The sequence below is a fragment of the Aethalodelphis obliquidens genome, unplaced genomic scaffold, assembly GCF_003676395.1.
Source record: "Aethalodelphis obliquidens isolate GAN/ISIS:26980383/991018 unplaced genomic scaffold, ASM367639v1 scaffold58, whole genome shotgun sequence".
NCBI lineage: Eukaryota > Metazoa > Chordata > Mammalia > Artiodactyla > Delphinidae > Aethalodelphis > Aethalodelphis obliquidens.
Genome location: NW_020838002.1, coordinates 10,482,289 through 10,509,003, shown reverse-complemented (window position 1 = coordinate 10,509,003; position 26,715 = coordinate 10,482,289). Strand labels below are relative to the sequence as shown.

The window sequence follows — 26,715 nt, the reverse complement described above, 5'->3', positions numbered from 1 at the left end:
AGGGACTGTGTGTAGTTGACGTGACAGGAAGCCTAGGGGCGCGTGGGTGGCAGTGCGGCCTTTCGCCCACTGCTGATAGGGTGATCGTGGAAGAGCAGTAGTTACCTGAACCTCTGTGACTGGCCCACTCCCAGTTCCCTAGCTTCCTGCTCAAACTCTGTCCTCGGCCAGAGCAGACGGGTCCCCTCCTGCCGTCACTCCGCCCTTGCACGGTCGGCTGTACCACCCCTCGGCTCCACCCTCACTCCCGCCCTCCATGCCCCTTCTCTTAGTTTATTCCTCGTCCTCCTTCCAACCGCAGCCTTCTCATCACCTCCCATGGGAGGCAACCAGGGGAGCCCAGGTTTGGTTAGCCCTTTCCTGCCCAGCCTCAGACACACCACTGAGAGAGCCCAGCCCACGTCTGCAAGGCCCGTTAGGCCCCGAGCTGTGAGATGACGGCAGACGGCCATGTCGTAGCCCTGGCAAGGCTTCCAGCACACAGGACGTGCTTAGTTGCCCGAGCAGCTGTCGCCCGAACAAATGGCAGGGGGTTCTGAGATGCTTCTCTCCTGGAAAGGTTGCTCTGGTCGGGGGCGGCTGAGACCAGATGCAGGGAGACCAACCCGGTGGGGAGGGCCACAGGTCAAGAAGGGTCCCTGGAGGCGGAGGTGAGGAGTGTGCTCTGGGCACACCCAGTGAGAGCCGCCAGGACTCATTCAGGGCGTGTGAGGATCCAGCTCTCGGGGCTGGGAGGGCTGCTTGGAGGTGTCACTAACCAGGGCCCAGCCGGTGCTCCCCCAGCAGCCTGACCCACGGTCTCTCCCCTCTGCAGGCCTCCCTGGAGCAGCTTCTGCAGGTCTTGCATAGCACCACACCCCACTACATTCGCTGCATCAAGCCCAACAGCCAGGGCCAGGCGCAGATGTTCCACCAGGAGGAGGTAATTCACAGTGGGCCAGAGCTGCTTTGTGGAGGGTCCCATTCGGCCAAGACCCTGGAGGGGTAAGGGGCAGGACGTCTGCTCCAAATGGAGTGACATTAGGGAGGGCTTATCTCTCCAGCTCTGGCAGGACAGTCATGTACAGTTGTGTGGTCTGTGTACTGCACGGTGGCCCAACCAACCACAGGCAGCAAGTAGGGGCTACAGTGCATCTTGCTCTCTGCTCACCAAGCCGTGTGCCCTGACAAGAGACTGAGGCTGCCCAGAGGAATGGGTGTCTTTTGTGATCAGCTGAAAGTCTGTGTCACCTTACAGACCAGACACAGTGCACTCTTTCTGATGGAAGGATAGTTTCTAAAATTTGCACAAAAGCACTCTGTGGCCAGCAGCTGCCCTTTGCCCTTTGGAGGGATGTGGTAGAGATATGAGAGCTGGACGATGCTGGAGACTGTCCCGCAGTCGACTGGCAGATATGACCTTAGGGTTCATAGTCAGGACCACTGCTCTGTGGTAAAGACCTTGGTTGGGTCCCGGAAGCATCTTCACAGTATAACCTCCCCTGCCTCTTAGCTGTGACTCACTCTGTTGACTGCAGAATATAAAATAAATAAAAAAGAGGAACTGGATTGGGCTGCATTGTGAGGCAAAGACGGCAGCGGTGAGACAGCCAGGACTAGCATTGGCCTCAGTTGTACCAGAAGCCAGGCTTCAGATAAGGGGACCTGGGGCCACCAGGACCCTTTCTAACAGGGAGATTTTCTCAAGGTCCCTTGATTTCTCACTGCCCCAAAGACTGCCCATCAGGAGAGCCTGCAGATCCACACCAGCAGGGCCACAGGAAGGGTGGCATTTGGGGCCTGCTGGCCCCATGCTGCAGCCCTGTCTCCCTAACCCTGCAGGTCCTGAGCCAGCTGGAGGCCTGTGGCCTCGTGGAGACCATCCACATCAGTGCCGCCGGCTTCCCCATCCGGTGAGTGGGCCGGTCCATCCAGTGCAGGGGGCAGGGCCAATGCCAGGGTGGAGCTCAGGGCGCAGGTCAGACGAGAGCCTGACCAGCCCAGAGCAGGATGTGGAGATGAAGAGAAAGAGGCAGGTCCACAGAAGTCGGCCTGGAGCTCTAGGGCTGCGCTCACTTTCTGTGGCCTGTTTTGTGGAGGCACGTTGTCTGGTGTGTATCAGTGAATAAGAAAGGTGAGTCTTGCCCTCTTGGGATGTACATCGCTGTGGAAAGGAACAAAATGTGCCATTAGGTGGACAAATGGGGAAGGGGTCAGGACTGCTCAGGGAGGGGCCCTCTGAGCAGCTCAGGCCTAGGGAAGCAAAGCCAAGGGGCCAGCCTGGGAAGACTTGGAGGAGGGGAGAGTATTCGAGACCCTGGGAACAGCAACCCCAAAGCTCCCAGGTTAGGACCTGAGAGATGCTAAAGTGACCGGAGCACACACAACAGACAGGGAGAAGCAGGGAGGCTCTAGGCCACGTGAAGACTGCTGTCTTCCTGAGGGCTGTGGGAGCCGCTGGGCGTTGTAAGCAGGGCGCGCTGCGCGCTCGTTCGTGTTCCGTGGCTGCTGTGTGGAGGCTGCCCTAGGGTCAGGAGAGGAGGTAGATGAGCGGGCGGCTGTTACAGGTAGAACAGGTGTGATGGTGGCCCAGTGAAAAATGGAGAGAAGTGGGTAAAAGTGGAGTGTGGCTTGCCATAGAAATGGGACTGTGAACGGATAGACCGTGGGGTACGGGGCAGGGGAGCAGTCGACTTCCAGGCTGCAGAAGCGACTTCCAGGCTTCCATCTGAGGCAAGTGGATGAATCGGGACACAGGATGGTCTGGGGGAGAGGGCAGGCGAGAGTCCGGTTTGAAATGGAGGGGCACGTGAGGGTCTGTCCTCAGTGACTTTTAACACTGTGAGCAAGGAGATCACAGGGGGAGAGGGAGGTCTGAGGCCATTCCCTGAGGAACGCTCACGTTTAGAGAGGGTGGATGATGAGAAACCAGCAACAACTTGGAGGGGGTTGGGGTGAAGGAGGAAGCCAGGACCGTGGGTGTCCTGGAGGCTGAAAGGAAGCTCTACAAGGGAGAGGGGTCAGCTGGGCACCTGCTGCTGAGAGGCTGGTCAGAGCACTGACCCCTGGAGTTGGTGGCCACGCTGGTGCAGTTTTGGGGACAGAAGCCAGACTCAGGAGGAGGAAGTACCAATGTGTAGGGAAGCGCTGCCGTGACGGGGAGCTGAGACCCCGGGCGGCAGTGGAGTGGGCCATGGCGTCAGAGGGGAGATGTGCTGAGTCCCTGTGCACGGCAGGAGTGACCCAGGTGTCTGGGGAGAGGCTGGCGAGCCCCTTTGGGAGGGGGCAGGCTGCAGATCCCCTCCTAAAAGAGCAAGGCTCCATGTGGGTAGGACCAAGGCTGCAGGAGCAGGAGGCCCAGCATGCACTGGTTTCCACCGGCTTCCCGCCAAGGGGCCTAGTAATGCCATCCGCTCAGTGGGCACAGGGCAGCACCTCGCTGGTGGCTGAACAGGTGAAACAGTGACTCCTGGCGCACGGCCAAAGTCACTTCATCTCTCCTTCTGCCTGCTTTGGCTTCCAGGGTCTCTCACCGGAACTTCCTGAAGCGGTATGAGTTACTGAGAAGGCTCCGTCCTGGCGCAGCCCCCAGCCCCCATGGCCCACCTCCAGATGAAGGGCGCTCAGGTGAGGCACCCATTTGCCAGTCACTTGTTCACCCAGTTTCCTGAACACTTACCTGGGCCATCTCAGGGTGAGGGGCTGGGGCTTCAGAGATGAATAAAACACAGCCCTGCCCTCGTGGCTCTTGGCTCAGTGGGGGAAACAAACTAAAAGAAGACAAACGATGGGGAAAGTGGAGACACAGAGTTAGGAACAGAATGCTGTGGGTGGTGCTAGAGAGGTATGAATCGGGAAGGCTTCCTGAAGGAGGTGGTGTCTGAGGCTAGATGGGATTAGCCAGGTGAGGGGCATTCCACAGGCAGGGACAGCACTGTGTGTACGAGGAGCTCCGGGCTGTTCAGTGTTGCTGGCTCATAAGGGCAAGAACAGTAGTTGGTGAGGCTGGGGGACAGGCAGGCCCACTCGCAGAAGCTGGACTTTCTCCTCCAGGCAGATGGGAGGCACTTCGGGGGATGAAGGGAGTGGCGTCAGCTTCATGCTTTCTGGAGGCCACCGTGGGGCGCCCCGTGGTTGGCCAGAGGGCAGATAAGCTAGAGATTTGGGCACAGCCGGGAAATGTTGGGGAGAAATTGGCCAGACTTGGCAAGCGTGTGATTCGATGTAGAGGAAGAGGAGAGGAGAGAATTAGCCACGCCCGGCCAGTGGGGAAGAGAGGTCTGGGGAGGCTGCGGAGCCCTTCCCAGCCAGTGGAGACATCCGCAAGGTACCGGCCAGCTCCCACCTCAGGGGAAAGGCGTGGTGTGCTGGGCCAAGGACAGGACAGGACAGACACAGACACAGACACACACACACACACACACACACACACACACACACACACGGCCAAGGACAGGACACACGCGCGCATACACACACGGAGGGAGAAGACGCCAAGGACAGGATGCACACACTCAAACACGGAGAAGAGGCCAAGGACAGGAGACACACACTTGCACACACACATGGAGGGAGAAGACGCCAAGGACAGGACACACAGACACGAAGGGATAAGAGGCCAAGGACAGGACACATGCGCGCGCGCACACACACACGGAGGGAGAAGAGGCCAAGGACAGGACACGCACACACACCACGCGGAGGGAGAATAGGCCAAGGACACACACACACACCCGGGGCCAGCAGAGCCCAGGCACAGTACTGCTTTGTATTTCCCTCTCTTGGGCACGATCTTGTCACTTTCCTTTCATCCTTTCTCCCCACCTCTCCCGCCCCCTTTCTCCATGGTGTGCTCTTCTGTTCTGTCTCTTGCCCAAAGCCCCTGGTTGATTTTGCTGCTGTTTCTCGTCTGCGGCGTTTCCTTTGGCAGCCTCCAGAGAGGCACTGGGCAGCTAAAGGTGGTCAGACCCTCAGGTAAATCCTCCCTCTACAGGAGCCGGCCCTGCCAGGTGTGGGAGGGCAGGCAGGGGGACCCGGTGGGCCTCCAGGGGACTGGGATTTGTTCCCCCTTTTCCCATCAGTGGCGGGAGGGCTCAGGGGCAGAGGGAGTGGCCCGGCTGCCCTGTTTGGCCCTCAGCATGTTTGGGGCCGTAGAAACAGATGCTGGCTAAGCAGCCTGGGAGTCCACGTGGGAGTCAAGGCACCCGGTGCCCTCTGCCACCCTGCCCAAAGGGACCCACAGCAATGGAGGCTGCAGGCCAGTCCAGGGCACAGCCTCAAGTGGGATTTGGAGATTCCTCAGAACAGCCAGGGACCTGAGGGACAGTGGGAGGCCACCTCTGGCCTCCTCCCGAAAGGCAGGAGGTAGAAATGGTTAGAGGCAAGAACAGCAGGAAAGAATCCTGTGGAATGTTAGGGAGACCAGTTTCTTAAGGCCACAGAAGTGTGTAGACAATGAAGCACTTATGGGACCTCTGTCTCCGTCCCCCAGAATGGTCTCCACACTCCGAGCAGGCCACGCTGCAAGCCCTCCTCCAGGACATCCTCCACACTCTGCCAGCCCTGGCTCAGGCACCAGCTGAGGCCATGCCGGCCCCAGTGCACTGTGGCAGGACCAAGGTGTTCATGACTGACTCCACGGTAAGCTGGCTCGGGATGAGGAGTGGCCAGCCACATGCTGTCCTTAGCAGGACAGGGTCTGGGCCCTCCTGAGGGCAGGGGGAGGAGAGGCTGAGGACCTCAGTGGATGCCCTTTCTCCCAGCTGGAGCTTCTGGAACGTGGGCGTGCCCAGGTGCTGGAGCAGTGTGCCCGCAGCATCCAGGGTGGCTGGAGGCGACACTGGGGCCGCAAGCAGGAGAGGCAGAGGCGGGCCGCCGTGCTCATCCAGGCAGGTAGGAGAGGTGGGGCCCTGGGCCGGCAGTCATCACTCCTGGCCAGCAGGTGGGCCCAGGTGCGGCCACTGTCTGCAGCTGCACACAGCCCACGTGATGCCTGTTTCTTTCGAAATGCTGCTGCTAGAGTCCCCACAGACCAAAGCTGACTGTGTCCCAGCCCCAAGAGGTTAACTGCATGTCTCTGTGGTGCGCTGGGCTTCGAATTCCCTGTCCAGTTCACCCAGAGCATCTCCAGTTCAGTGCATACCAGGCCACACCACAACTAAGGGTGCTTTGTAGGTAGGAGAGGCTCAAAAGTTGCCTTTAATTCCCCTTTCCCAGTCGTAGGTAGCTGTTTATGCCACCTTTTTTTCCCTTTATGACAACTCTTATCATTACCTGGGCTCCCGGGCGTGCTGAGTTTAATTAAGGAGAAGGTAAAAACTGAGAAGATCTGATTAAGGAAGCAATGTATGAACCATGACACAGCAGCCTCATTTTGAAAAACAAAAATACTAGAAACAATCCAAATATCTGACAGTGGTGGAGTCATGGCTACATTATGGACGATCCTTATCTAGCTAAGAAATGTTTTTGAAGAATATTTTTAATTTACCGGGAAAACATTTCCAACATGATGTTCAAATCTGAATGCTGAACTACACATCAAGGTGATGCCACCTTCATAAGGTGCGTTTGTGTGTACAGGCCTGAAAAAAAATAAGGAAATACTGTAGAACTATCTGGGTTGGTGAGATAATAGGTGACTTTTATGCATCTTTAAACTTTATAGTTTTTCAGAATCCAAATGTGTTAGTATTTAGTCGAATAGCCCATTTTCTGAATATGATTGTACCAAAAAGAATCAGAAAATGCTGAAATTTCAAAAGAAGAAAATGAAAATTGCCCCATGATCAGCTCCCCATCCAGTAGTTATTACCTTCACCAGTGCATGGGTGTATGCTGGCATCGTTTGTGGATTCATAACGCACACAAGCAAATTCAATTAAGGGTTTCCAAAAATACAGGTGAAAGATGCAGACAATTCAGACCCCTCTTGTTCCCTGGGCATTACCTCAGACTGGGCCCGAGGTGGGAGGTGACCCCGTGGCAGCTGCCCGTTTGATGTGTAGGTATCTATGTCCAAGTCTGGGCAGTCTGAGCTGTGGTTTGCAGAGCCAGGTCTGCTTCACGTGTTGACTCAGTCCCTCACCTCATACAGTGGCACAGGTGGCCATTCATTCAAACGTTTACAGCTGCTCTGGTGTTGCTGCAGCCTGGTTACCGAGAGCTCTGACGAACGTTTACTCTTATTTCCTGTTTCTGGACAAACCCCTCAGCTGTTCGTTCCTGGTTGACTCGGAAGCACATCCAGAGGCTGCACGCAGCTGCCACGGTCATCAAACGCGCGTGGCAGGAGTGGAGAGTGAGTACTGACCCGAGAAGTCAGGGTGGGCAATGATGGACCCAGGCTGGAGTGCTGGCCCCGCCACTGCAAAGCGGGCGGCCTTGTGTCCTCATGAATGAAGTGGACACACCGCCTACACTGCAGGACGGTTATGACATGGTAGAGTAGCACAAACAACTTTGGGAATATGCTAAAAAACATGGAACTGTACGCTTTAAAAGCATGAATCTTATGGTATTTCAATTAGATCTCAATAAGGCTATTATTTTTAATTTGTGCTTTTATTTGCCAGTGTAACTACAGTAACCTGCAAACTTTTTTATTCTAAAAAGCACATTTTACATTACAGTCCAACAGACACATATATAATGTGTATACATATATATAATGTGTATACATATATAAAAGTGAAACAAAGGTTTTGCCAGAAAGTCTACCCTGAGTGTTAATTCTATTTAAGACTTTTTTTTTAAACTAAGGCTGAACTGCACTGACATCATAATCACCAAAGTCCCTAGTTCATCTTAGGGTTCGCTTTATGAAGTGAATAGTGTTGCACGTTCTGTGGTGGGTTTGGACGATAGTATGATGACATAAAATCATTATAGTGTCATACACAGTATTTTCACCGCTCATAAAAACTTCTGTATTCTATGTATTCATCTTCCCTCCCCTGCAAACTCCTGGCAACCACTGATCTTTTTATTGTCTCCATTGTTTTGCCTTTTCCAGAATGGCATATACACGGAATCTATTTTTCTTTTTTCCTTGAAGAGAGGGGTTCAAAGTCTTTATGCCTATAACACCACTCATGGCCCAGCCACACGTGGACCACACAGGCTCCAGGTGGCAAACTCCCCCACTGAATACTGTAGCTTTCCTTCCAGTACTGAGGCCTGTCCCACTGGTCCTGCCCAGCAGCCACGTGCAGGTGAAGGGGGGATATGTGTTGGGTATCTGTTCATAGGAAGGCCACAAGTTTTGTGCCCCTTGTCACAATGAACCCTGATTCCTGTCGGGTGTGTTGTAAACAGACGAGCCATTTCTTCAGACTCCCTGCTCTGAGCACACCCCGAAGGCTGTTATTTTTTTTAAAGCAGCATATGTAAGGCCTCAGCACAGCTGCCTTGGCCATAAAGTTGTGCCACATCAAACCAGGTGCCCTTCAGTTCACCTTGTTAAGCTGAATTATTAAAGAGACTTTTGGATTCTGTTTTGCATAGAGAAAGCTATAAAGTGGTGTTCTCTTTTTAAGATTAGAATGGCCTTCCTGGCTTCTAAAGAACTGGATGGTGTGGAAGAACAACACTCGTCTCAAGTCACCTGTTTCCCGAGTTCCTTGCCACTGCCCCAGGCACAGACCAGGCTCCTGGGGGCAGTAACCCGCTTCTGGCCCCTGGGACTGGTCCTGGCCAACGCCGCCGTGGGTGCTCGTGGCTTCCGGAGGAAGCTGGTGGTCTTCGCCTGCCTCCCGCTCCCCGTGGGCAGCCCCAGCAGCTACACTGTCCAGACAGCACAAGGACAAGCTGGAGTCACGTCCATCCGAGCGCTGCCTCAGGTGAGCCGTGTGACGGGCTGGCCGTCCTGCCAGGACAGCTCCAGATCCCTCACGCCCCACTGTGGAGGGCAGGGGGCAGAGCCCGGGAGTCACAGCAGGAGCAGGACTGAGGCTGCGAGAAGAGCCTCCTGACCCTGCTGGGGAAACCAGAAGCCTGCACGTCCCTCGCATTGTTACGAGGAGGAGTTTTCCAGAGCCCTTTTACTTTTTAAAAGCTGCCTCTAAATGATCTAGCGTCTCCTCTGAATCGCCTTTAAATTAGCCCAACTTCCAAAAAATTGTGGTTGTGATGATGGCACCTTGTTCTCCCCAAGTTGTAGTCTTTGGTTTTTCCTATTCCAGCCGAGGAAATGACAAGCACGTGAGTCAGTGGTCCAAGAATTTATATTAAGAGCAGCCAGGGAAAGAGCCAGCCAGCACAGAAAAGGGCTAATACCAACCTTTTACAAGGATTAGGTGACACTGACAAGGCAGAAGGAAGGAAACACTGAATTTCCTAATCTAGATAAAATCTCCATGACAACACACAGGCCAGCCAGAGTGTAAACAGAAGTGCAGTTCTTTGACCTTCCATCTTTAAGCAGGCATAAGAATGTAACAGGCCATACTCCTAGTATGGGGGAGCTCCCTCCTAGTGTTTCCTCATCTGTCTCCCATTGAATGGATGTGAAATTTTATATTTTAATACTGTTTTGGACTTTGCCATTGTTTTAGAATAAGGAGAAGACAACAACATTGACTAACTCAATCGTGCTACTGCTGTGACTCTCTCTTGGGTACTTACTTACATGTCCCCGCCTCCCTGCATTTCTAGCGTTCACTCTGTCAGGCACCTTTAGCCCTGGCACTCCTGGGAGCTGGGGTTAAGCTGCATCTCTTTCCCCAGGGTTCGATAAAGTTTCACTGCAGAAAGTCTCCACTGCGCTATGCTGACATCTGCCCTGAACCTTCGCCCAACAGTGTTACTGGCTTTAATCAGATCCTGCTGGAAAGACACAGGCTGGGCCACGTGTGATCTCTCCTCACATTCCATCCTCACCTGGCTGGGCCCTCCCTGGTGCCTTTGTTTCTCCACGGCCTTTTCCTGCCAGCTGCCTTGCCAAAGACATCTAATCAACACACAGCTGCCAAACAACTCCCACAGCGACTCGGAGCACACGCCGGGAGCCGCGGCTCCAGCCTGCAGGCCAGGCCGGGGCGGCAGCTGCACCAGTGGCCCGGGGCGCCGATCTACGCCTCCAGCCCTGGTGTCAGGGCTGGTAGCTACCAAACCTGGATTAAGAAACTTTAGGGCCTTCACAGAACCCACTTGGTGGGACAGCAGGCACCCCCTCCTCCAACCCCACAGGCAAAGTCAGCTTGAAATGAGCTCTAAAATTTTGGCTGAAATTTTGCCTTTAGTTCCTTTAAAAGGAACAAAGCTTACTATTTAAATATTTGTTGTTTAATGTAATTTCAAGCAACTAGATTATGAATCAAGAATGACAAGCAATGCAATGCACCACAGAACCACCACACTTTAATTTTGAAACACTGATCAAGTTTTAACTCAAATGGGTGTGAAAACCGTATCATTTATGTCTTAACTGTACCGAAAATAAAACATTTAAAAACAACCATCTGAATGTCAAGTTCTCTCTCCATAAAGGGTTTGCCACCTGGAGTACCTCCATCCGTGTGCACCCCAGCCTGCAGCAATGGACATAAGGATGTGCAGGACCTACCTGAGGTCAGCCGGTCAATGTCCGGAAAGCGCCGCCCCTGCTAGGGCCCCACGCGAGCTGGCCTCCTGGAAGGAGCAGGCAGCACAATAATCCACCTTAAGAATCCTCGTTCGGGGACGGTTCCACGATCCTTAAACAGCAGTCAGCAAACTCCAAAAACAAAGGCTCCTGCATGCAGGCTCGCATGAGCTTTGCCTTGTCGTCTGCCTGATCGAGGTTGACCATCAACTGTCTAAGGTGTGGACTGAGCAGTAAGCTTCTCAGCGCTGCAGACTCCCCTTAAAAATGAACAGGGAAAGAGAACCAAGCTGAGTTCAAGTGGGAATAGGCAGAGACAGCTGAAAGCCAAATGTTTCTAATGTAACGAATACCAAGGATGTGGCATCCCCTAACCCTTTAAACCCGCGAGGTAACCCAGCACTTCACATAGGTGAGATCAGCGCATCAGATAAATTTCCAGGTTAAACGCTATCAGATTCTTATTCTTTATATCTCTGTAAATGTTTTAACTTAATTTTTTCTTAGCTGAAATGGCATTATTTTACCAGCACAGATACAAAGAATAGCAGCATGTGGGCATGTTTTCTCTCTATAAGCAGGAAGGTTCTCAGCGACAAGGACTGTTACACCAAATCTCTGAATGATGTTTAAGTGTGTGCTTGATCCAGCATAAAGCAGGATGAGTAGCAGTGAACTGACACTAACGTGTACAGTGCTTTACAGTTTACAAAATCATCCACACATATACCCAGCTCAGCTCCTACCTCAGTCTAACTAATCTCTCCCATGGGACTGGCTACAAAGCACCACCTCTGTGAAATGGGAAAAATGAAAATAACACCACTTTTAGGAATTACACTGGCCAGTTAATTATACATATAATAGAAATGCAGTCCTACAAAAATGCTGGGCGTTATTAACACTGCGTCCCTCTGAAAAATCAAATCCTGGGATGACCCAGTCTGCATGAATGACTGCACTGTAAAGCGAGCACTGGGATCAGGAATAAACGGAGGCCCCCGACTGGTGTGAGAGACAAACCACCACAAAACCGGGGGGGGGGGGGGGGGGGGATATTACAGCACACCATGGGAAGCTGAAAAGTACCTAACTCTGAGAGTAAGACCAAAGGTCAAGAAAAGTTTAGCTGAGGAAAGGAAATTTGAACCAAGCCTTGAAAGAGGAGCAGAATTGGGCTTCCCTGGTGGCGCAGTGGTTGAGAATCGCCTGCCAATGCAGGGGACACGGGTTCGAGCCCTGGTCCGGGAAGATCCCACATGCCGCGGGGCAACTAAGCCCGTGCACCACAACTACTGAGCCTGCGCTCTAGAGCCCATGAGCCACAACGACTGAGCCTGCATGCCACAACTGCTGAAGCCCGCGTGCCTAGAGCCCATGCTCAGCAACAAGAGAAGCCACCACAATGAGAAGCCCGCGCACCACAACGAAGAGAAGCCCGCACTCGCCACAACCAGAGAAAGCCTGCGCACAGCAACGAAGACCCAATGCAACCAAAAATAAATTTATTTTAAAAAATCACATTCTGGGGCTTCCCTGGTGGCGCAGTGGTTGAGAGTCCGCCTGCCAATGCAGGGGATGCGGGTTCGTGCCCCAGTTTGGGAAGATCCCACATGCCGCGGAGCGGCTGGGCCCGTGAGCCATGGCCGCTGAGCCTGCGCGTCCGGAGCCTGTGCTCCGCGGCGGGAGAGGCCACAACAGTGAGAGGCCCGCATACCGCAAAAAAAAAAAAAAAAAAAAAAAAAAAAAATCACATTCTGTACAATCCAATGTATCTCAATGGTTAACAAAGAAGTAAACAAGCACAGCACAGACTTACCTAAATTCTTTAAATTCTGCAAAGAAACTCTGTCCTCTTCCTCGTCACTATTGAGAAAATCAGCTACAGAGTCGTCATCGTCATCTGAGGAATATAACACAATCAGCTGCTTATGACTGAAAAGGAAACCTAGGTGCCAGGTTTTAATAACTCCTCCAATAGATAAAAAATATATGTGCACACACGCAACAGGAACAGAGATATGCAAGTGGGTACAGAGAAAAGTAACCTCTTCTCTGGAATCTGTGACTAAGCCAACACTCCTTTTAGGAAAGCAAAGAACTGGTGAGTAACAAATGCATCCGAGTGTTCACACGCTTACTCTATGTGTTTCCCTGTGGTCTGTGGGCTTTAGGGCCTTATTTTCCAGTTCTTGCCACCCCATCTCCCCTCACCATGGCGGCTCCAGCCCTGTCATGGCCAAAAAATTATATGCTCTGTAAAAACCCACTGACATGATTTCCCTGTGTTTTCAGCATGGGCATAAATTTCTGAACCCAACAACAGTTTATCAAAGGGCAGAAATGGGCCATCCCCTGGCTGTGAATGTTCAATGCCTCTTTGGTGGCGCTGGGAGGGGCTGCTTCCGGAGCCTGGCATGGTGCATCGCCCACAGGAGGCATTAAAGAAAGGCTAGATGGATGAAGAGGAGGACAGCCCACTCCCGCTGTGAGCTGTGAGGGCCCCAGCAGCAGCGAGACCAAAGGCAGCACCCCACCTAGGCCCAGCTCAGGGGAACCTACAGCCCCAGCCAGGCCCAGGGAGGGGGACCCGAAGCCGTGACTGGAGGAGGCTCCTGCCAGCAGTGTCCACTACTCACCCCCAAACCATGGTGATGGCCTTTCTCCCCCTCTGCCTCCTGCCCCCATCTTTCTTCTCTTGAACCGTCAGGCTGCTCTGTAACATCACCCGTGGTGACGTGTGCCCCCAGCCCCAGTGCTCAGGGCTGAGGAAGCTGCTGCTCCCTAATGAACTTGACTCCTGGCCCCAGCCCAGTCTCCTCTCCTCTCTCCTTTCAACATATTCTATTTGAAACCCTTCTCTAGGTTTGTTTGTTTGGTGTCAACCAACCCACCTGTGTTTTCCACAGGCTTTTTAGTTTTTGCAGTAAGATGCGATCTTATTTCTTTCTTGACAGGACGAGTTTCAGGGTTGCACTGCTCTGAAAAAGACACAAATCTCAGGTGCACATCGCCTCCACTTGAGTGACAAGGCTGCACACGCCACCACCAAGCCAGCCTCTAGGGGGAAGCACATGTATGGGGTAAGGGACATAGGTGGGGGTGGGGATGAAGGAGAGGAAGTGAGAGATCCAGTGAAGGGCCAGTAAAAGCCTGAGCCCCGCAGAAGGGCTGAGGAAGCAGGCCTCGTGCACCCCTAGGGCCTGTCTCCAACCTCCCTGCCTGGCCGAATCGCACAGGGCTTTCACCACGATTCAGTAGCACACTGACTTCAATCAGCATCAAACTGTGTTCTCAGCAGTTTCTGATACCAAATTTGCATGTACCACATGCCACTGGGACACACAGATGAAAGCCATCAGGCCCTCGTTTGCATGTACCACATGCCACTGGGGACAAACAGATGAAAGCCATCAGGCCCTCAGAGGGATTTAGTCGCACAGATGACAGAAATATGGACAAGATAAGGAGAGTCTGATCCGAGTCACCTGAGAGGGCGGGGAGATGAGAGGGGAAGGTGCTGCCAGGTGGAAAGAGCGTGTGGGGCAGAGGGAAAGGTCCATGGCTGGACCGGACCCTTGAAAGAGTAGGCAGATGCAGGGAGATGGGGGTGAGCAACTGGTAGCTGATGGGCGGGGCAGGCCTGGCATGTGGCCAGGGCACAAGAGGAGGAAGCCGAGCAAAAGAATGCCACACACAGGTCTGTCTGTCTTCCCCAGACCAGTGTCTCTCAGAGAGGGTGCTACTGTATTCAGGTTGGAAAGATCTTTAATGGTGTGGGATAACTTCACACACCCCAGGCAGTTTTTTTGAGTCAACACGAATAACCAGAAGTACCACCATCGCCTCCGCTACTGTGAGAACAAAAACACTGTGACCACGTGTCTCTAGGGAGAGCAATACCCAGGTTAAGAACCACCGCCAGAAGACCTAAATAGACAGTCCTCCAAAGAGGACATACAGATGGCCAACAGGCACATGAGAAGATGCTCAACATTGATAATTATTAGAGAAATGCAAACCAAAACCACAACAAAGTATCACCTCTCACTGGTCAGAATGGCTATCATCAAAAAGTCTACAAATAACATGCTGCAGAGGGTGTGGAGAAAAGGGAATCCTTCTACACTGTTGGTAGGAGTGTAAGTTGGTGCGGTCACTATGGAAAACACTACGGAGGTTCCTCAGAAAACTAAAAATAGAATTACCATATGATCCAGCAATCCCACTCCTGGGCATATATCCAGACAAAACTATAATTCAGAAAAATACACACACCCCTATGTTCACAGCAGCACTATTCACAATAGCCAAGACATGGAAACAACCTAAATGTCCATCGACAGACGGATAAAGAAGATATGGTATATATATATACAATGGAATACTACTCAGCCATTAAAAACAATGAAATTATTCCATTTGCAGCAACATGAATGCAACCAGAGATTACCATACTAAGTAAGTCAGAAAGACAAATACCATATGATACCACTTATATGTGGAATCTAAAATATGGCACAAATGAACCTATCTGCAAAACAGAAGCGGACTCACAGACATAGAGAACACTTGTGGTTACCAAGGAGGATGGGGTTGGGGGAGGGATGGAGTGGGAGACTGGGGTTAGCAGATGTAAGCTATTATATATAGAATGGATAAACAACAAGGCCCAACTGTATAGCTCAGGGAACTATATTCAATATCCTGTGATAAACCATAATGGAAAAGAATGTACAGAAAAAAGAATTTTATATATACATATATATATATGTGTATAACTGAATCACTTTGCTGTACAGAAGTTAACACGTTGTAAATCAACTATACTTCAATAAAAAAAAACATAAAGACCACCAGACATTATGCACCTTCTATAGTCATGCCTAAGGCCACCTGTAGTTTTGCCAGAGAGACTGACCCTGAGCTCTGATCCAGTCTTTGATCTGTCAATTTGTAAGAAACAGAGGATTGAGGAGTATGCCTAAGTGCACCATGAGATTGCAATCAGCAAAACCCAGACTGTGGGTAACTGTACAAGTCAAGTGGCTTGAATTCTTCAACAGAGAAATTGTAAAGAAAAAAAAAAACAAAATAAAAAGGATGGAGGAGGAATTTACAGATTAAAAGAGACTTAAAAGAAATATCAGGGGCTTCCCTGGTGGCGCAGTGGTTAAGAATCTGCCTGCCAATGTACAGGACATGGGTTTGAGCCCTGGTCCAGGAGGATCCCACATGCCACGGAGCAACTAAGCCTGTGTTCCACAACTACTAAGGCTGCGCTCTAGAGCCAGCGTGCCACAACTACTGAGCCTGTGTGCTGCAACTACCGAAGCCCGGGCGCCTAGAGCCCGTTCTCCCCAACAAGAAAAGCCACTGCAATGAGAAGCCCACGCACCGCAACTAAGAGTAGCCCACACTCTCCGCAGCTAGAGGGAGCCCACGCGCAGCAACGAAGACCCAATGCAGCCAAAAATAAATAAATAAAATAAATAAATTTTTTTTAAAAAAGAAATATCACATTTTTGGGGAATTCCCTGGTGGTCCAGTGGTTCAGACTCAGCGCTTTCACTGCTAGGCCAGGGTTCAATCCCAATCCCTGGTCAGGGAACTGAGATCCTGCAAGCTGCGCAGCATGGCCCAAAAACAACAAAAAAAAGAAAGAAAGAAAGAAATATCACCTTTTTTTAATGGGCAAGACTAAATGATATGCTTTCAGGACACGTATTTACATAATAAAACTGAAAAAGCAAAGAAGTGATTACTATAAAAGTCAGGACACTGGTTACTTTTTTTTTTTTTAAAGATTTTATTTTTTTGATGTGAACCGTTTTTTAAAGTCTTTATTGAATATGTTACAATATGGCTTCTGTTTTATGTTTTGGTTTTTTGGCCCCGAGGCATGTGGAATCTTAGCTCCCCGACCAGGGATTGAACGTGCACCCCCTGCATTGGAAGGCAAAGTCTTAACTACTGGACCGCCAGGGAAGTCCCAGAAGAGTGGTTATTTATAGGAAGCGAGGGCACTGGATCGGGACAGGTCATGTCGAGGGGTTCCCAGAGTGGACAGCAAAGTTCTATTTTCTTCATCTGGGTGGTGTTTGCCTTGTAATAAATAATTCAGTAAGCCAAAAAAAAAAAAAGTCTACAAATAATAAATGCTGGAGATGGTGTGGAGAAAAGGGAACCCTCCTACCACTGTTGGTGGGAATGTAAACTGGCACAGCCACTATGGTGAACAGTATGGAAGTTCCTTAAAAAACTAAAAATAAGAGTTGCCATATGATCCAGTAATCCCATTCCTGGACATATATCCAGAGAAAACTCTTAATTCAAAAAGATACATACACCCCAATGTTCATAGCAGCACTATTTACAATAGCCAAGACATGGAAGCAACCTAGATGTCCACAGACGGATGAATGGATAACGAATATGAGGTATATATACACAATGGAATACTACTCAGCCAATAAAAAAAGAATGAAATAATGCCATCTGCAGCAACATGGATGGACCGAGAGAAGTAGGTCTGAGAAAGACAAATATCATGATACCTCTTATATGTGGAATCTAAAAAAAATGATACAAGTGAATTCATTTACAAAACAGAAACAGACTGACATAGAAAACAAATTTATGGTTACCAAAGGGGAAGGGGTGGGGGAGGAATAAATTAGGAATTTGGGATTAACAGAAACACATATATAAAATAAACAATATAGACCTACTGTATAGCATAGGGAACTATATTCATTATCTTGTAATAACTCATAATGGAAAAAAACTGAAAAAGAAATATATATATATCACTGAATCACTTTGCTGTACACCTGAAATACTGTAGATCAACTATACTTCACTTTAAAAAAAAAAAAACACTACTGCCAGAGAGACTGGAGTGTTCACTAAGGGAGTGAATTGCTCAAATCTGCATTTCAGAAAAACTACCCAAGCAGCTGCCAGGTCTCACAGTTAAGAGCTCCAGATTGCCCTAGGGGGTCCTGGTGAGGCCTTACAGGGCTGCAGGACTAGAGGGAAGCGTTCCACACCCAGCTCCCCAACCCTGTTTCAGCGAAGCATTTCTACTTCTTTTCTATCTTGAGCTGACAGGTTTCTTTTGAAAATGCTCCAGAGACAGTAGGGTTAAGGAAAAAAAGCGGGGCGGGGAGTGGAGAGGGTGGTGCTTGAAACACACAGCTGTAAATCAGAGACTGGAGGGGATGAAACTACAGGCAAACCACCAATGAGGAACTTTAACCGAACAATCACTGAGAGAGAGGTCGTGGGAAAGAGTCCCTAAGGACTAAGAGGCGCGGATTGAAGATACTTAAAAAATGCAGGCTTGACAAAGACCTTGCTCCTTATTGTAAACTGAACTACCTCCACGTTTCTATCAAGATATTATGTAAAAGAAAGAAAACGAAAAAAAAAAAGAAAGAAAACGTCGTTAACCTCAGCCAGCGCAGCAAATTCTGCGGAGCTGCGTCAGAACACTAAGGAAGGAACACCTAGGGGAGACTTCTACGGCAAAACTGGTCGACTATTTTTAAAGAAAAAGAGGATAGGGGACTTCCCTGGCGGTTCAGTGGTTAAGACTTTGCGCTTCCAATGCAATGGGTAGGGATTCCATCCCTGGTCAGGGAACTAGGATCCCACATGCCACGCAGCACATGCAAAAAAAAAAAAAAAAAACGAGAGCGAGAGAGAGACAGAGACAGAGAGAAAACGGTACGTAGAAGAAAAGGCAGGGCAGAAGAAAGGTTGTTTTTTTTTGTTTGTTTTGTTTTGCGGCACGCAGGCCTCTAACTGTTGTGGCCTCTCCCGCTGCGGAGCACAGGCTCCGGACGCGCAGGCTCAGCGGCCATGGCTCACGGGCCCAGCCGCTCCGCGGCATGTTGGATCCTCCCAGACCAGGGCACTAACCCGTGTCCCCTGCATCGGCAGGCGGACTCTCAACCACTGCACCACCAGGGAAGCCCCAGAAAAAAAGGTTTTGATTGTGCAAAATGTGGAGAGACATTCGCAGGTAGAAGTATCCGCCCTCCCACCCCGCCCAGAAGGAGGAGCTCCCACTGTATCAGGCGTTGCAAGGGCGGGAGGGAGCAGGGGACAACGACGGGACGTGGGGGCTGCCGTGCACGAGGAGGAGACCTTACCTTTGTGCTCCCGGAAACAGATCAACGAGCAGCTGTAAAAACAAAGCCACAGGCCGCGTCAGCCCCGAAGGCCGCGCGGACCCTCTCGCCACCCCGCCACCCGTCCGCAGCCCACAACCCCCGGCACTCACTAGGGCACGCGGCAGGCGGGGCAGCGGTATTTGGGTTTCTCCAAACAGATAACGCAGACAGCGGTGCTGCAATTCAGTGACGCCATGGTCTCTCCCAGGACGCGCTCCGTCCCGGCGCCCAGGCCTCTCGCCGCAAGTCCCACGTGCACACCTTTTCTTCCGTTTCCTTAACCAGGACCAATCAGCGCGCAGCACTTATTGGCAGTCAAAAGCAATGGATTGATCCAGCTCATTGTTTCAGGCCTGACAAGTAGAAAGTCGATGCACTCGATGCGCAACCAGTACCCCGACCAGAGGTTCTCTCTGATTAGGTCACGGCCTCGAAGAACTTGTTATGTAGCCCTGTCCCTGTCCCTACGCTGCCCTGTGACTTGCAGCAAGTCATTGTCACTCTCCAGCTCTGTTGCCCTGTATGTAAAAAGAATACGTGGGATTAAATGTCCTTTACCTTCTGGCTTGGACTTTCTCAGTCTTGCACCGGCATTGGGTTCTCCCCGCACATCTCATTTGCTTCCCCCTTTGCGGAGCACAGGCTCCGGACGCGCAGGCTCAGCGGCCATGGCTCACGGGCCCAGCCACTCCGCGGCATGTGGGATCTTCCCGGGGCACGAACCCATGTCCCCTGCATCGGCAGGCGTACTCTCAATCACTGCGCCACCAGGGAAACCCCTCATTTGCTTTTTTTAGCAAATGAGAAGTCCACACACTGGCCGTTAAATCACATGACACACACGTGCCCTTCCCAGCCATCTTTCGCACAGGAAAGGAAGATGAGGCTTGGCCGCTGATAGATGTTTATTGCGCTCCAACTGTGAGCCCCGCACTGCCCAGATGCTGGGCTAGGGACACCCAGGGATTAGCAGGCACGGTCTCTGGGACCTTAAGGCTTAGAGTGAAGGCAGGAAGGAGAATCCCTGGGTGGGATTGATTAGCCAGGGAACAGATGAGTCACCTCTGGCCCAAAGGTGGGGATCCTGGTCCAGAAAGGTGAACTGTGATGGGCCTTGAATGCCACCTCAGGCTTTAGGAATAGACAAAGTCACATTTTATTGGGAGCCCTGCTCCTCCTCAAAGCCCTGAGCATTGTCCAGCCTAACCAGGTTTCCCAGCCCACACATGTGGGGTGCCCTCTTAGGGCCTCACCCCAAGAACCTCCCCTTTGTGTTGGTCCATCAGCCCTCAGGATCTCACTATTATAAAAGCCCTGAACCACTGTCACAGTCTGTGGGGATGAATCTGCTACAACCAAAGCAGTCATTCAAGTCTTAGCTCCAACCCCTCTCTGGCTGTGTGACTTGGACAATTGTCTACCCTACAACTATTAGAGTGGATGTTCAGGCCTACTTTCCTGAGCTATTTAAATCAGAGAGGAGACTGTAAAAAGGTTTGTGATCTGAAGTGCTACAAAAGGTTATTTATGGGATATCTAGGAAGAGTCTGCAACTCTCCTGGAGCCCTGGTCCCTACCCCATGAGCGTGGGCTCCAGGCCCCAAGTCCCTGGAGCCCAGGGTGCTGGACCTCAGGCCCCTCTAAAAGGGTTTCACTGTCAGCCTCGGTGAGCCATGCTGGGGTTGGGCTTGAGTGACTATCCATCACTCCTTTGGCTTTGCCAGACTGTCCTGCGGGCGCTGTCCAGTCCTCAGTGCTGAAGTGGCACCAGCCCCTCCGGTTGCCTACCTGCCCCAGCATGCACCTGCCCCTGCCTCCAGCCTCCAAACAGAACTCAGGCCAAAATCCAACGTTTCCACACTGACCTAATAATCTGCAGCGTTCCTTGTATTCCTCAACAGTTGTGACCACTGCTGGTTTGACCCAGAAGTATTCCAGAGAGCCCATGCTTAACAGGGAAGGCCAGAGGTCAGTGACTTGTCCAGGTCACATTTGAACCTCATGCCCTGTCTGGCACCAGCACAAATTCTCCTACTAGGTACATCGCCACTGCCCACCCAGACTTTTCCTGTGAGTGGTGTTTGGAGGCTGAGGCCATGGAGAGTCTCCACAATCTTCAGGGGCTCAACCTGAGCCCACCCACACCCATACCATGCTGACTCTCCTACCTGTGGGTCCAGAGATGGTGACACCAGCAGAAAGAAAATTCCTGGAATTCATCCCATGCACATTGCATTCGGTAAAAATACCTCTTCCTCTACTCTGGGTGACCTCCAGCTTCCCTGGAAAGATGTACCCCTCCTGCTCCAATATCCAGGAAAGAAGGTGGCTCATCTCTGATGGTGATGAGGTTGGGGAACACCAAGAAGTGAAGGACGCCAGGTACAGCTCCTCTGGGCAATAGCTAGTTCAGAGAAGAAAGACGGGTATGACTCTGGGGCCCAGCAACTAGATGTCCACACTGATGTGGTCTGGCTCTCCCTGGTCCCCCATCACGCCCTCCTAGCGGCTGTCTAAGGCTGCCTCACGCCTTCTCAGCATCAGCCGAGGAGCAGGGCCAGACCTGGAGAAAGGCGAGGTAATAATCGAGGCAGAACGGTTTCCAGAGCTCCGCTGCTTGGCAGACGCTGTCCAGCAAATTCCAGGCGGGCCGAGCCCGGCGCCAACGCCAAAGACTGGAGACGCGCGTGGAGTCCCAGGCCCGGCACTCAGCACCGCCAGAGGGCGCTCCAGATCGAGATTGGCCCCGGCGTAGCCTGAGCTGGACTGGAGCACCGCTCGCACCGACCTTGCGTGGGAGGCCATACTGTCTCGCCATTCAGGGAAGAGTAAATACAGGCCTGCCCGGCGCCTCGATCTTCGCCAAGTGGCGGGAGAGAGGGTCGAGAGTGAGGGGCTGAAGCACACGACCGGATGGGCAGCGGTGTCTCTTCCATGAAAGTAAGGCCCACGCAAGGCCAGCCGAGGGCTCCAAATGCGCCTGGCTGTCCAGGGGCAGTTCCCGCGGTGCCCACCGCCCCGCGCTTCTCGGCAACCCCTGGGGTGGATATCCAGCTGGAAGGTGGCCACCCCACATTGGCCTGGTGAAAGGTTAATAGTACTTCGGGAGTTTTCAGGTTACTAACTAGGGTGCACCACTGCCCTGCACCTTCCCTGATGCCATGATGGGGCGGGCACGCGGGCTGCATGTTGCCCTTATCTGAGGCCAGATGTTGATAAGGCTGGGCTCTCGGTGTAGCTAAATCTCAGCTGCTTTCTGCAGCCCTAACATCTCTATCCCTCTGCCCTCTTGGCGGCAGCAAGAGAAGTGTCTAGGATGGTATCTTTAGAGGACCTATACTGCCCGGTTCTCACCTCCTCCCCTCCACTTACTCTCTGGTATCTAAGAGAGTAGTTCAGATGTTAAAGGGGGTGAGGTTGCTGGTGCGAATCAAATAAAGGAGGCCTGAGGTTCTGCTGGAGTGGTTTCCAAGTCATCCATTTCCAACTCTCTGCGTGTTATTTTATCTTGAAAATGACATTCATTCCCCAACTCTAGACAATGACAGTCTGACCTTCAGTTAGACTCCAAGGAGAACTTCCAAACAACAAAAGAAAAATAATAGCATTATCTACAGCAGAACGGATGGGAGAGCACAGACCTTAAAGGTCACCATTGTTTCATGAATACACGCTACTGCCCACAACCCCACACTTTTCTCCCACCCTCTCCCACTTGCAAATCAATATATATCTCCCACCGTACATTTCCTAGGACAGAGATCAAAGGAATCAGGACTTCCCAGACAGATTCTCCACGAAACCTCTAAAGGTCCCATGTGGAGTGGGAGTGGGGCTTGCACAAACCTCCTAACTCACCTCTATCTCCCACATGGCATGTCAGGGAGGGAGAATTTCCCCCTCTATGCTTCTTGAGTTCTTGTGGTTGCCGCTAATAATAAATAGTGCACTAAGAGTAATTAGTGCACTAATAATAAAATTGACACAAGAGAAAAAGAAACAAAATTTAACTCACACGCATGGAGGTCCCATAGAAATGAAACCTAAGAATAGGCCAAAGCAGGCAGCTTTTATACTTTCTAGACAAAGAAACAATAAATTTGTGAGGAATTGACAAGACAAAGAAACAGATTTTGGGTGCCCAACTAGTGAAGAATTAGAACAGAGTTTGGGCTTGGGATAGTAAATTGAAGTAACAAGGATTGTTTATATAGGCTTCTCGGCCCAAATTCCCTATCTTTGGCAATAAGGGGGTCCTTCTACCTCCAGATGTAGGGAGTGCATCTTTCACATGAAAGGTTTTTTTCCCTGCTTTCAAGGAGACAGTAAGGAGGGTCAGAGCACCCCTCCTGCATTGGCCATTTCTTAAGCAACTTTAATTCAAAATAATCAATACACCACTGAGGAACATTTTGTGGTGGACCACTCTGGGTCCCAACACGGAAATGCATAGGAACTCTGCTCAGTGGCGAGCAGGGAAAAGGACGTAAGACCCTGTTTCCTTCCCCATCTTTTAAAACTAAATACAAAATAACAACTTTCAGACAAATAAAAGCCATGAGAATTCTTCATCAGCAGATCCACACAAGAAAGTTATTCTGGCAATAGGAAAATGATACCAGATGGAAATTAAAATCACAATATAACACCACACACCTACTAGAATAAAATTACAAACACTGGCAATACCAAGTGCCTGTGAGGAGGCTGCTATGAACTGGACGTTTGTGTCCCCTCAAAATTCATACATTGAAATCCTAAACCCCAATGTGATAGTATTAGCAGGTGGGGCCTTTGGGAGGTGATAAGGTCATGAGGATGGAACCCTCGTGAATGGTACTAGTGCCCTTATAAAAGATACCCCAGAGAGTTCTCGTGCCCTCCTTCCACCATGTGAAGACACAGTGTGAAGATGACAGTCTGTGAAGCAGGAAGTGGGTTCTCACCAGACACCAAATCTGCTGGCACTGTGATCTTGGACTTCCCAGCCTCCAGAACTGTGAGAAAAAAATGTTTGTTGTTTACGTCACCCATTTTATAGTATTTTTTGTTACAGCAGCCCAAGTGGACTAAGACAGAAATTGGTACCTAGAAGTAGGTACTGCTGTAATAAACTGAAAAATGTGAAAGTGGCTTTGGAACCACATAATGGGTAGAGGCCAGAAGAGTTTTGAGATGCATGCTAGAAAAAGCCTACATGGCCATGAAGGGACCTTCAGAGGTGATTTGAGTGAAGGCTCAGAAGAGGAGGAGAGCTATATCTTAGAGAATACGTAAGTGGTGGTGAACAGAATGTTGGTAGAAATACAGATGGTAAAGGCCGTTCTGATGAGGTCTCAGAAGGAACTAAAGAACATTGGAAATTGGAGGAAAGGTGATCCTTAGTGTAAAGTGGCAAAGAACTTGGCTGAACGATGTTCCTGTTTCAGAGTTCTGTGGAAGGCCCATCTTGCAAGTGACGACACTGGATGTTTAGCTGAAATTTCTAAGCAAAGCGTTTGAAGGTCTGGCTTGGCTCCTCTTGACTGCATCTGATAAAATGTGAGAAGACAGAAATGACTTAAAGGAGGAATTGCTAAGCAAAAAAAGAGCAGAACTTAAAGATTCTCAGCCTATGCATATTGAAAAAAAAATGAAAACACTAACGGTGTGGGCAAGCAACCATCTGATCAGGAGAATTGTAGAAACTAGGCACTATTCTTCAAAACAGCCTGTGGAAAACACACACGGGTTGGTTGACTTAAACTGCAATGAACACAGAGATGCATCTACTACAAATCCTTACTTGCTCCTCCTTCGGCCAAAAGTTCCAGCCACATTTCGTTCTGACTTTGCCTGGGCAGCCATACCCTTCTCTTCCAAAGTGCTCATGGGGAATCCATAAAAACGCTATCATAAAACGTTGTGGAGGACGTTATACAACAATGAGAAAAACTTTAAAGAGAACCTAAGTAATGGAATGCTAATCTTCTGCACTAAAAACGCTAATTATCCCCTAATTCATCTAAACATTCAAGGAAATTCTAATTTATTTTTTAATTTTTGCTTTATTTTATTTTTTTATTTTTGGCTGCACTGGGTCTTCGTTGCTGCGCACGGGCTTTCTCTAGTTGCAGCGAGCAGGGGCTACTCTTGGTTGCGGTGCACGGGCTTCTCATTGTGGTGGCTTCTCTTGTTGCAGAGCATGGGCTCTAGGCACCCGGGCTTCAGTAGTTGCAGCACGCGGGCTCAGTAGTTGTGGCATGCTGGCTCTAGAGCGCAGTCTTAGTAGTTGTGGAGCACGGGCTTAGTTGCTCCGTGGCATGTGGGATCCTCCTGGACCACGGCTCGAACCCATGTCCCGTACATTGGCAGGTGGATTCTTAACCACTGTGCCACCGGGGAAGTCCCAGAAATTCTAATTTAAATGCCCCCATAAGAAGTCTTTGGCTAGGAGGGATCATGGTTGAATGGGCCTGTGTTTTACAAGCAGGATTTCATTTGAGTAAATCCAGCCACACCTTAAGCCTTGAGCTCAGGGACAGTGTGGGTGACCATGTGGACATGTCCTATAATGGACAGAGGCTAGGGAGAAAGAGATGCAGCCTTAGCCCTGGTCTGGGAGCACCAGGGCCTGAGATACCTCCCAGAGGGAAAGCTGCAGTGTGGGTGGTGTCACCCACACCTCACACACGAGGAACCCGAGGCCCAAAAGCGTTTCATGACTTGCCTGAGCCACCCATGCAGCAGCGGCAGAGCCGGCCTTCCAACCCAGCTCTGTCTGGTGCCTGGTCACCCTCCTCTGCCCTCCTCGTCCCCTCAGGCCGGACAGTCAGACACTCCCCACTCCGCCATGCGCACTTGGTGAGGGAAGCAGTTACCTGCAGCCTCCGGGCATGTTTCTGAGCTGACCAAGAGCTAGTTGCTAATAATTTCAGCCTCAAACAGAAAAAGGAGAAAAACAAAAGTGTCATTAGAGCTATTAGCAACCTGTTCCTGCAGGGATGCCAGCATTGCTGTAAACGTTTGAATATATTAGACTCCTTCATAAAGGTTAGGTCCTCAAGTAAGCACAAAAGTCAGAAATTACTTGTAAGAACAACCCTGGAACAACCCACAGCCGGGAGAAATCCCTAAGCTTTTAAGAGGCAGCGGGAGCTGAGACTGTCTGAGGCCCCAGCCCCCTCTCAGTCTCCGTTAAGGACACTCACCCAGGGAGCACAAGGGAGTCAGGGAGTCCGATTTACCTGCGCCTTTTTTTTTTTTTTTTTTTACATCTTTATTGGAGTATAATTGCTTTACAATGGTGTGTTAGTTTCTGCTTTATAACAAAGTGAATCAGTTATACATATACACATGTTCCCATATCTCTTCCCTCTTGCATCTCCCTCCCTACCACCCTCCCTATCCCACCCCTCTAGGTGGTCACAAAGCACTGAGCTGATCTCCCTGTGCTGTGCGGCTGCTTCCCACTAGCTAGCTATTTTACGTTTGGTAGTGTATATATGTCCATGCCACTCTCTCACTTTGTCACAGCTTACCCTTCCCCTGAGCCTTCTGAAATTCCTTCTTCAGTCTCTGTCTCTCCTTCCTTCTCTCTGTCTCTCTTCCCCCATCTCTTCTTTGTTTCTACTTACTTTCAAAGCCCCTGGTTGAGTTTGTCCTTAACCTCTCGCGGCCCCAGTGGGCAGCAAGGCAGCACCCCCGGGGGCCACAGCCCCACACCCCCGAGCCCCCGTCCCCATCCCTGTGCCCCAGGAGTGCTGTGCCTGAGCCCGCAGCTGTCCTCATGCTCCTCTGCTTCCCGGGTGACTCAGACATTTCCCACACAGACACTGGTGAACTCCCGGGTGGTGTCACAGTGCACTGGGGCAGGAGTGGTTTTATCTGGGTGGCAGATGTGGCTACTGCTCTAGTTAGAGAATGTTCTGGAAGAGAGGCTGCAGCTTGACACCCTTGGGACTTGGGGGCCATCCCAAGGGCAAGAGACTAGAG

General features: G+C 50.8%; 2 protein-coding genes and 1 non-coding gene across 12 annotated transcripts in view; 1 reads left to right on the top strand and 2 right to left on the bottom strand.

The window, feature by feature from the left end:
* The window catches only part of MYO19 (myosin XIX), a 34,347-nt gene extending 23,912 nt beyond the window's left edge, over window positions 1-10,435 (top strand). For 8 of the 10 annotated variants that reach the window (XM_027087315.1, XM_027087310.1, XM_027087316.1 and 5 more), the window contains 8 exons: window positions 815-922; window positions 1,822-1,892; window positions 3,503-3,606; window positions 5,471-5,619; window positions 5,742-5,871; window positions 7,194-7,279; window positions 8,517-8,819; window positions 9,706-10,435. In XM_027087315.1, coding sequence (XP_026943116.1) covers window positions 815-922; window positions 1,822-1,892; window positions 3,503-3,606; window positions 5,471-5,619; window positions 5,742-5,871; window positions 7,194-7,279; window positions 8,517-8,819; window positions 9,706-9,834 — 1,080 coding nt within the window. In that variant the 3' untranslated portion in view covers window positions 9,835-10,435. Of the gene's footprint in view, window positions 1-814; window positions 923-1,821; window positions 1,893-3,502; window positions 3,607-4,858; window positions 5,036-5,470; window positions 5,620-5,741; window positions 5,872-7,193; window positions 7,280-8,516; window positions 8,820-9,705 lie in introns of those variants that run through there. The other 2 variants (XR_003428781.1, XM_027087318.1) reach the window with 2 other exon arrangements.
* On the bottom strand, window positions 8,206-8,335 carry LOC113609804 (small nucleolar RNA SNORA11). The gene has a single exon (XR_003428802.1). It is a non-coding gene; the product is annotated as a small nucleolar RNA SNORA11 (small nucleolar RNA).
* ZNHIT3 (zinc finger HIT-type containing 3) lies at window positions 10,321-19,042 on the bottom strand. The gene is made up of 5 exons (XM_027087324.1): window positions 18,852-19,042; window positions 18,721-18,752; window positions 13,456-13,542; window positions 12,381-12,464; window positions 10,321-10,821 (listed from the first exon to the last, which is right to left on the bottom strand). The coding sequence occupies exons 1-5, from the start codon at window positions 18,935-18,937 to the stop codon at window positions 10,640-10,642; spliced, it is 471 nt and encodes a 156-aa protein (XP_026943125.1). The 5' UTR covers window positions 18,938-19,042; the 3' UTR covers window positions 10,321-10,639.
* Window positions 19,043-26,715: the final 7,673 nt, after the last annotated feature.

Excerpts from the sequence above, each read along its gene's own strand:
- ZNHIT3 (XM_027087324.1), bottom strand. The coding sequence starts at position 18,937 with ATGGCGTCACTGAATTGCAGCACCGCTGTCTGCGTTATCTGTTTGGAG. Across the intron at positions 18,753-18,851 it reads CCCGCCTGCCGCGTGCCCTA|CTGCTCGTTGATCTGTTTCC; the intron begins GTGAGTGCCGGG and ends TTGTTTTTACAG. Across the intron at positions 13,543-18,720 it reads CTGTTTCCGGGAGCACAAAG|AGCAGTGCAACCCTGAAACT; the intron begins GTAAGGTCTCCT and ends TGTCTTTTTCAG.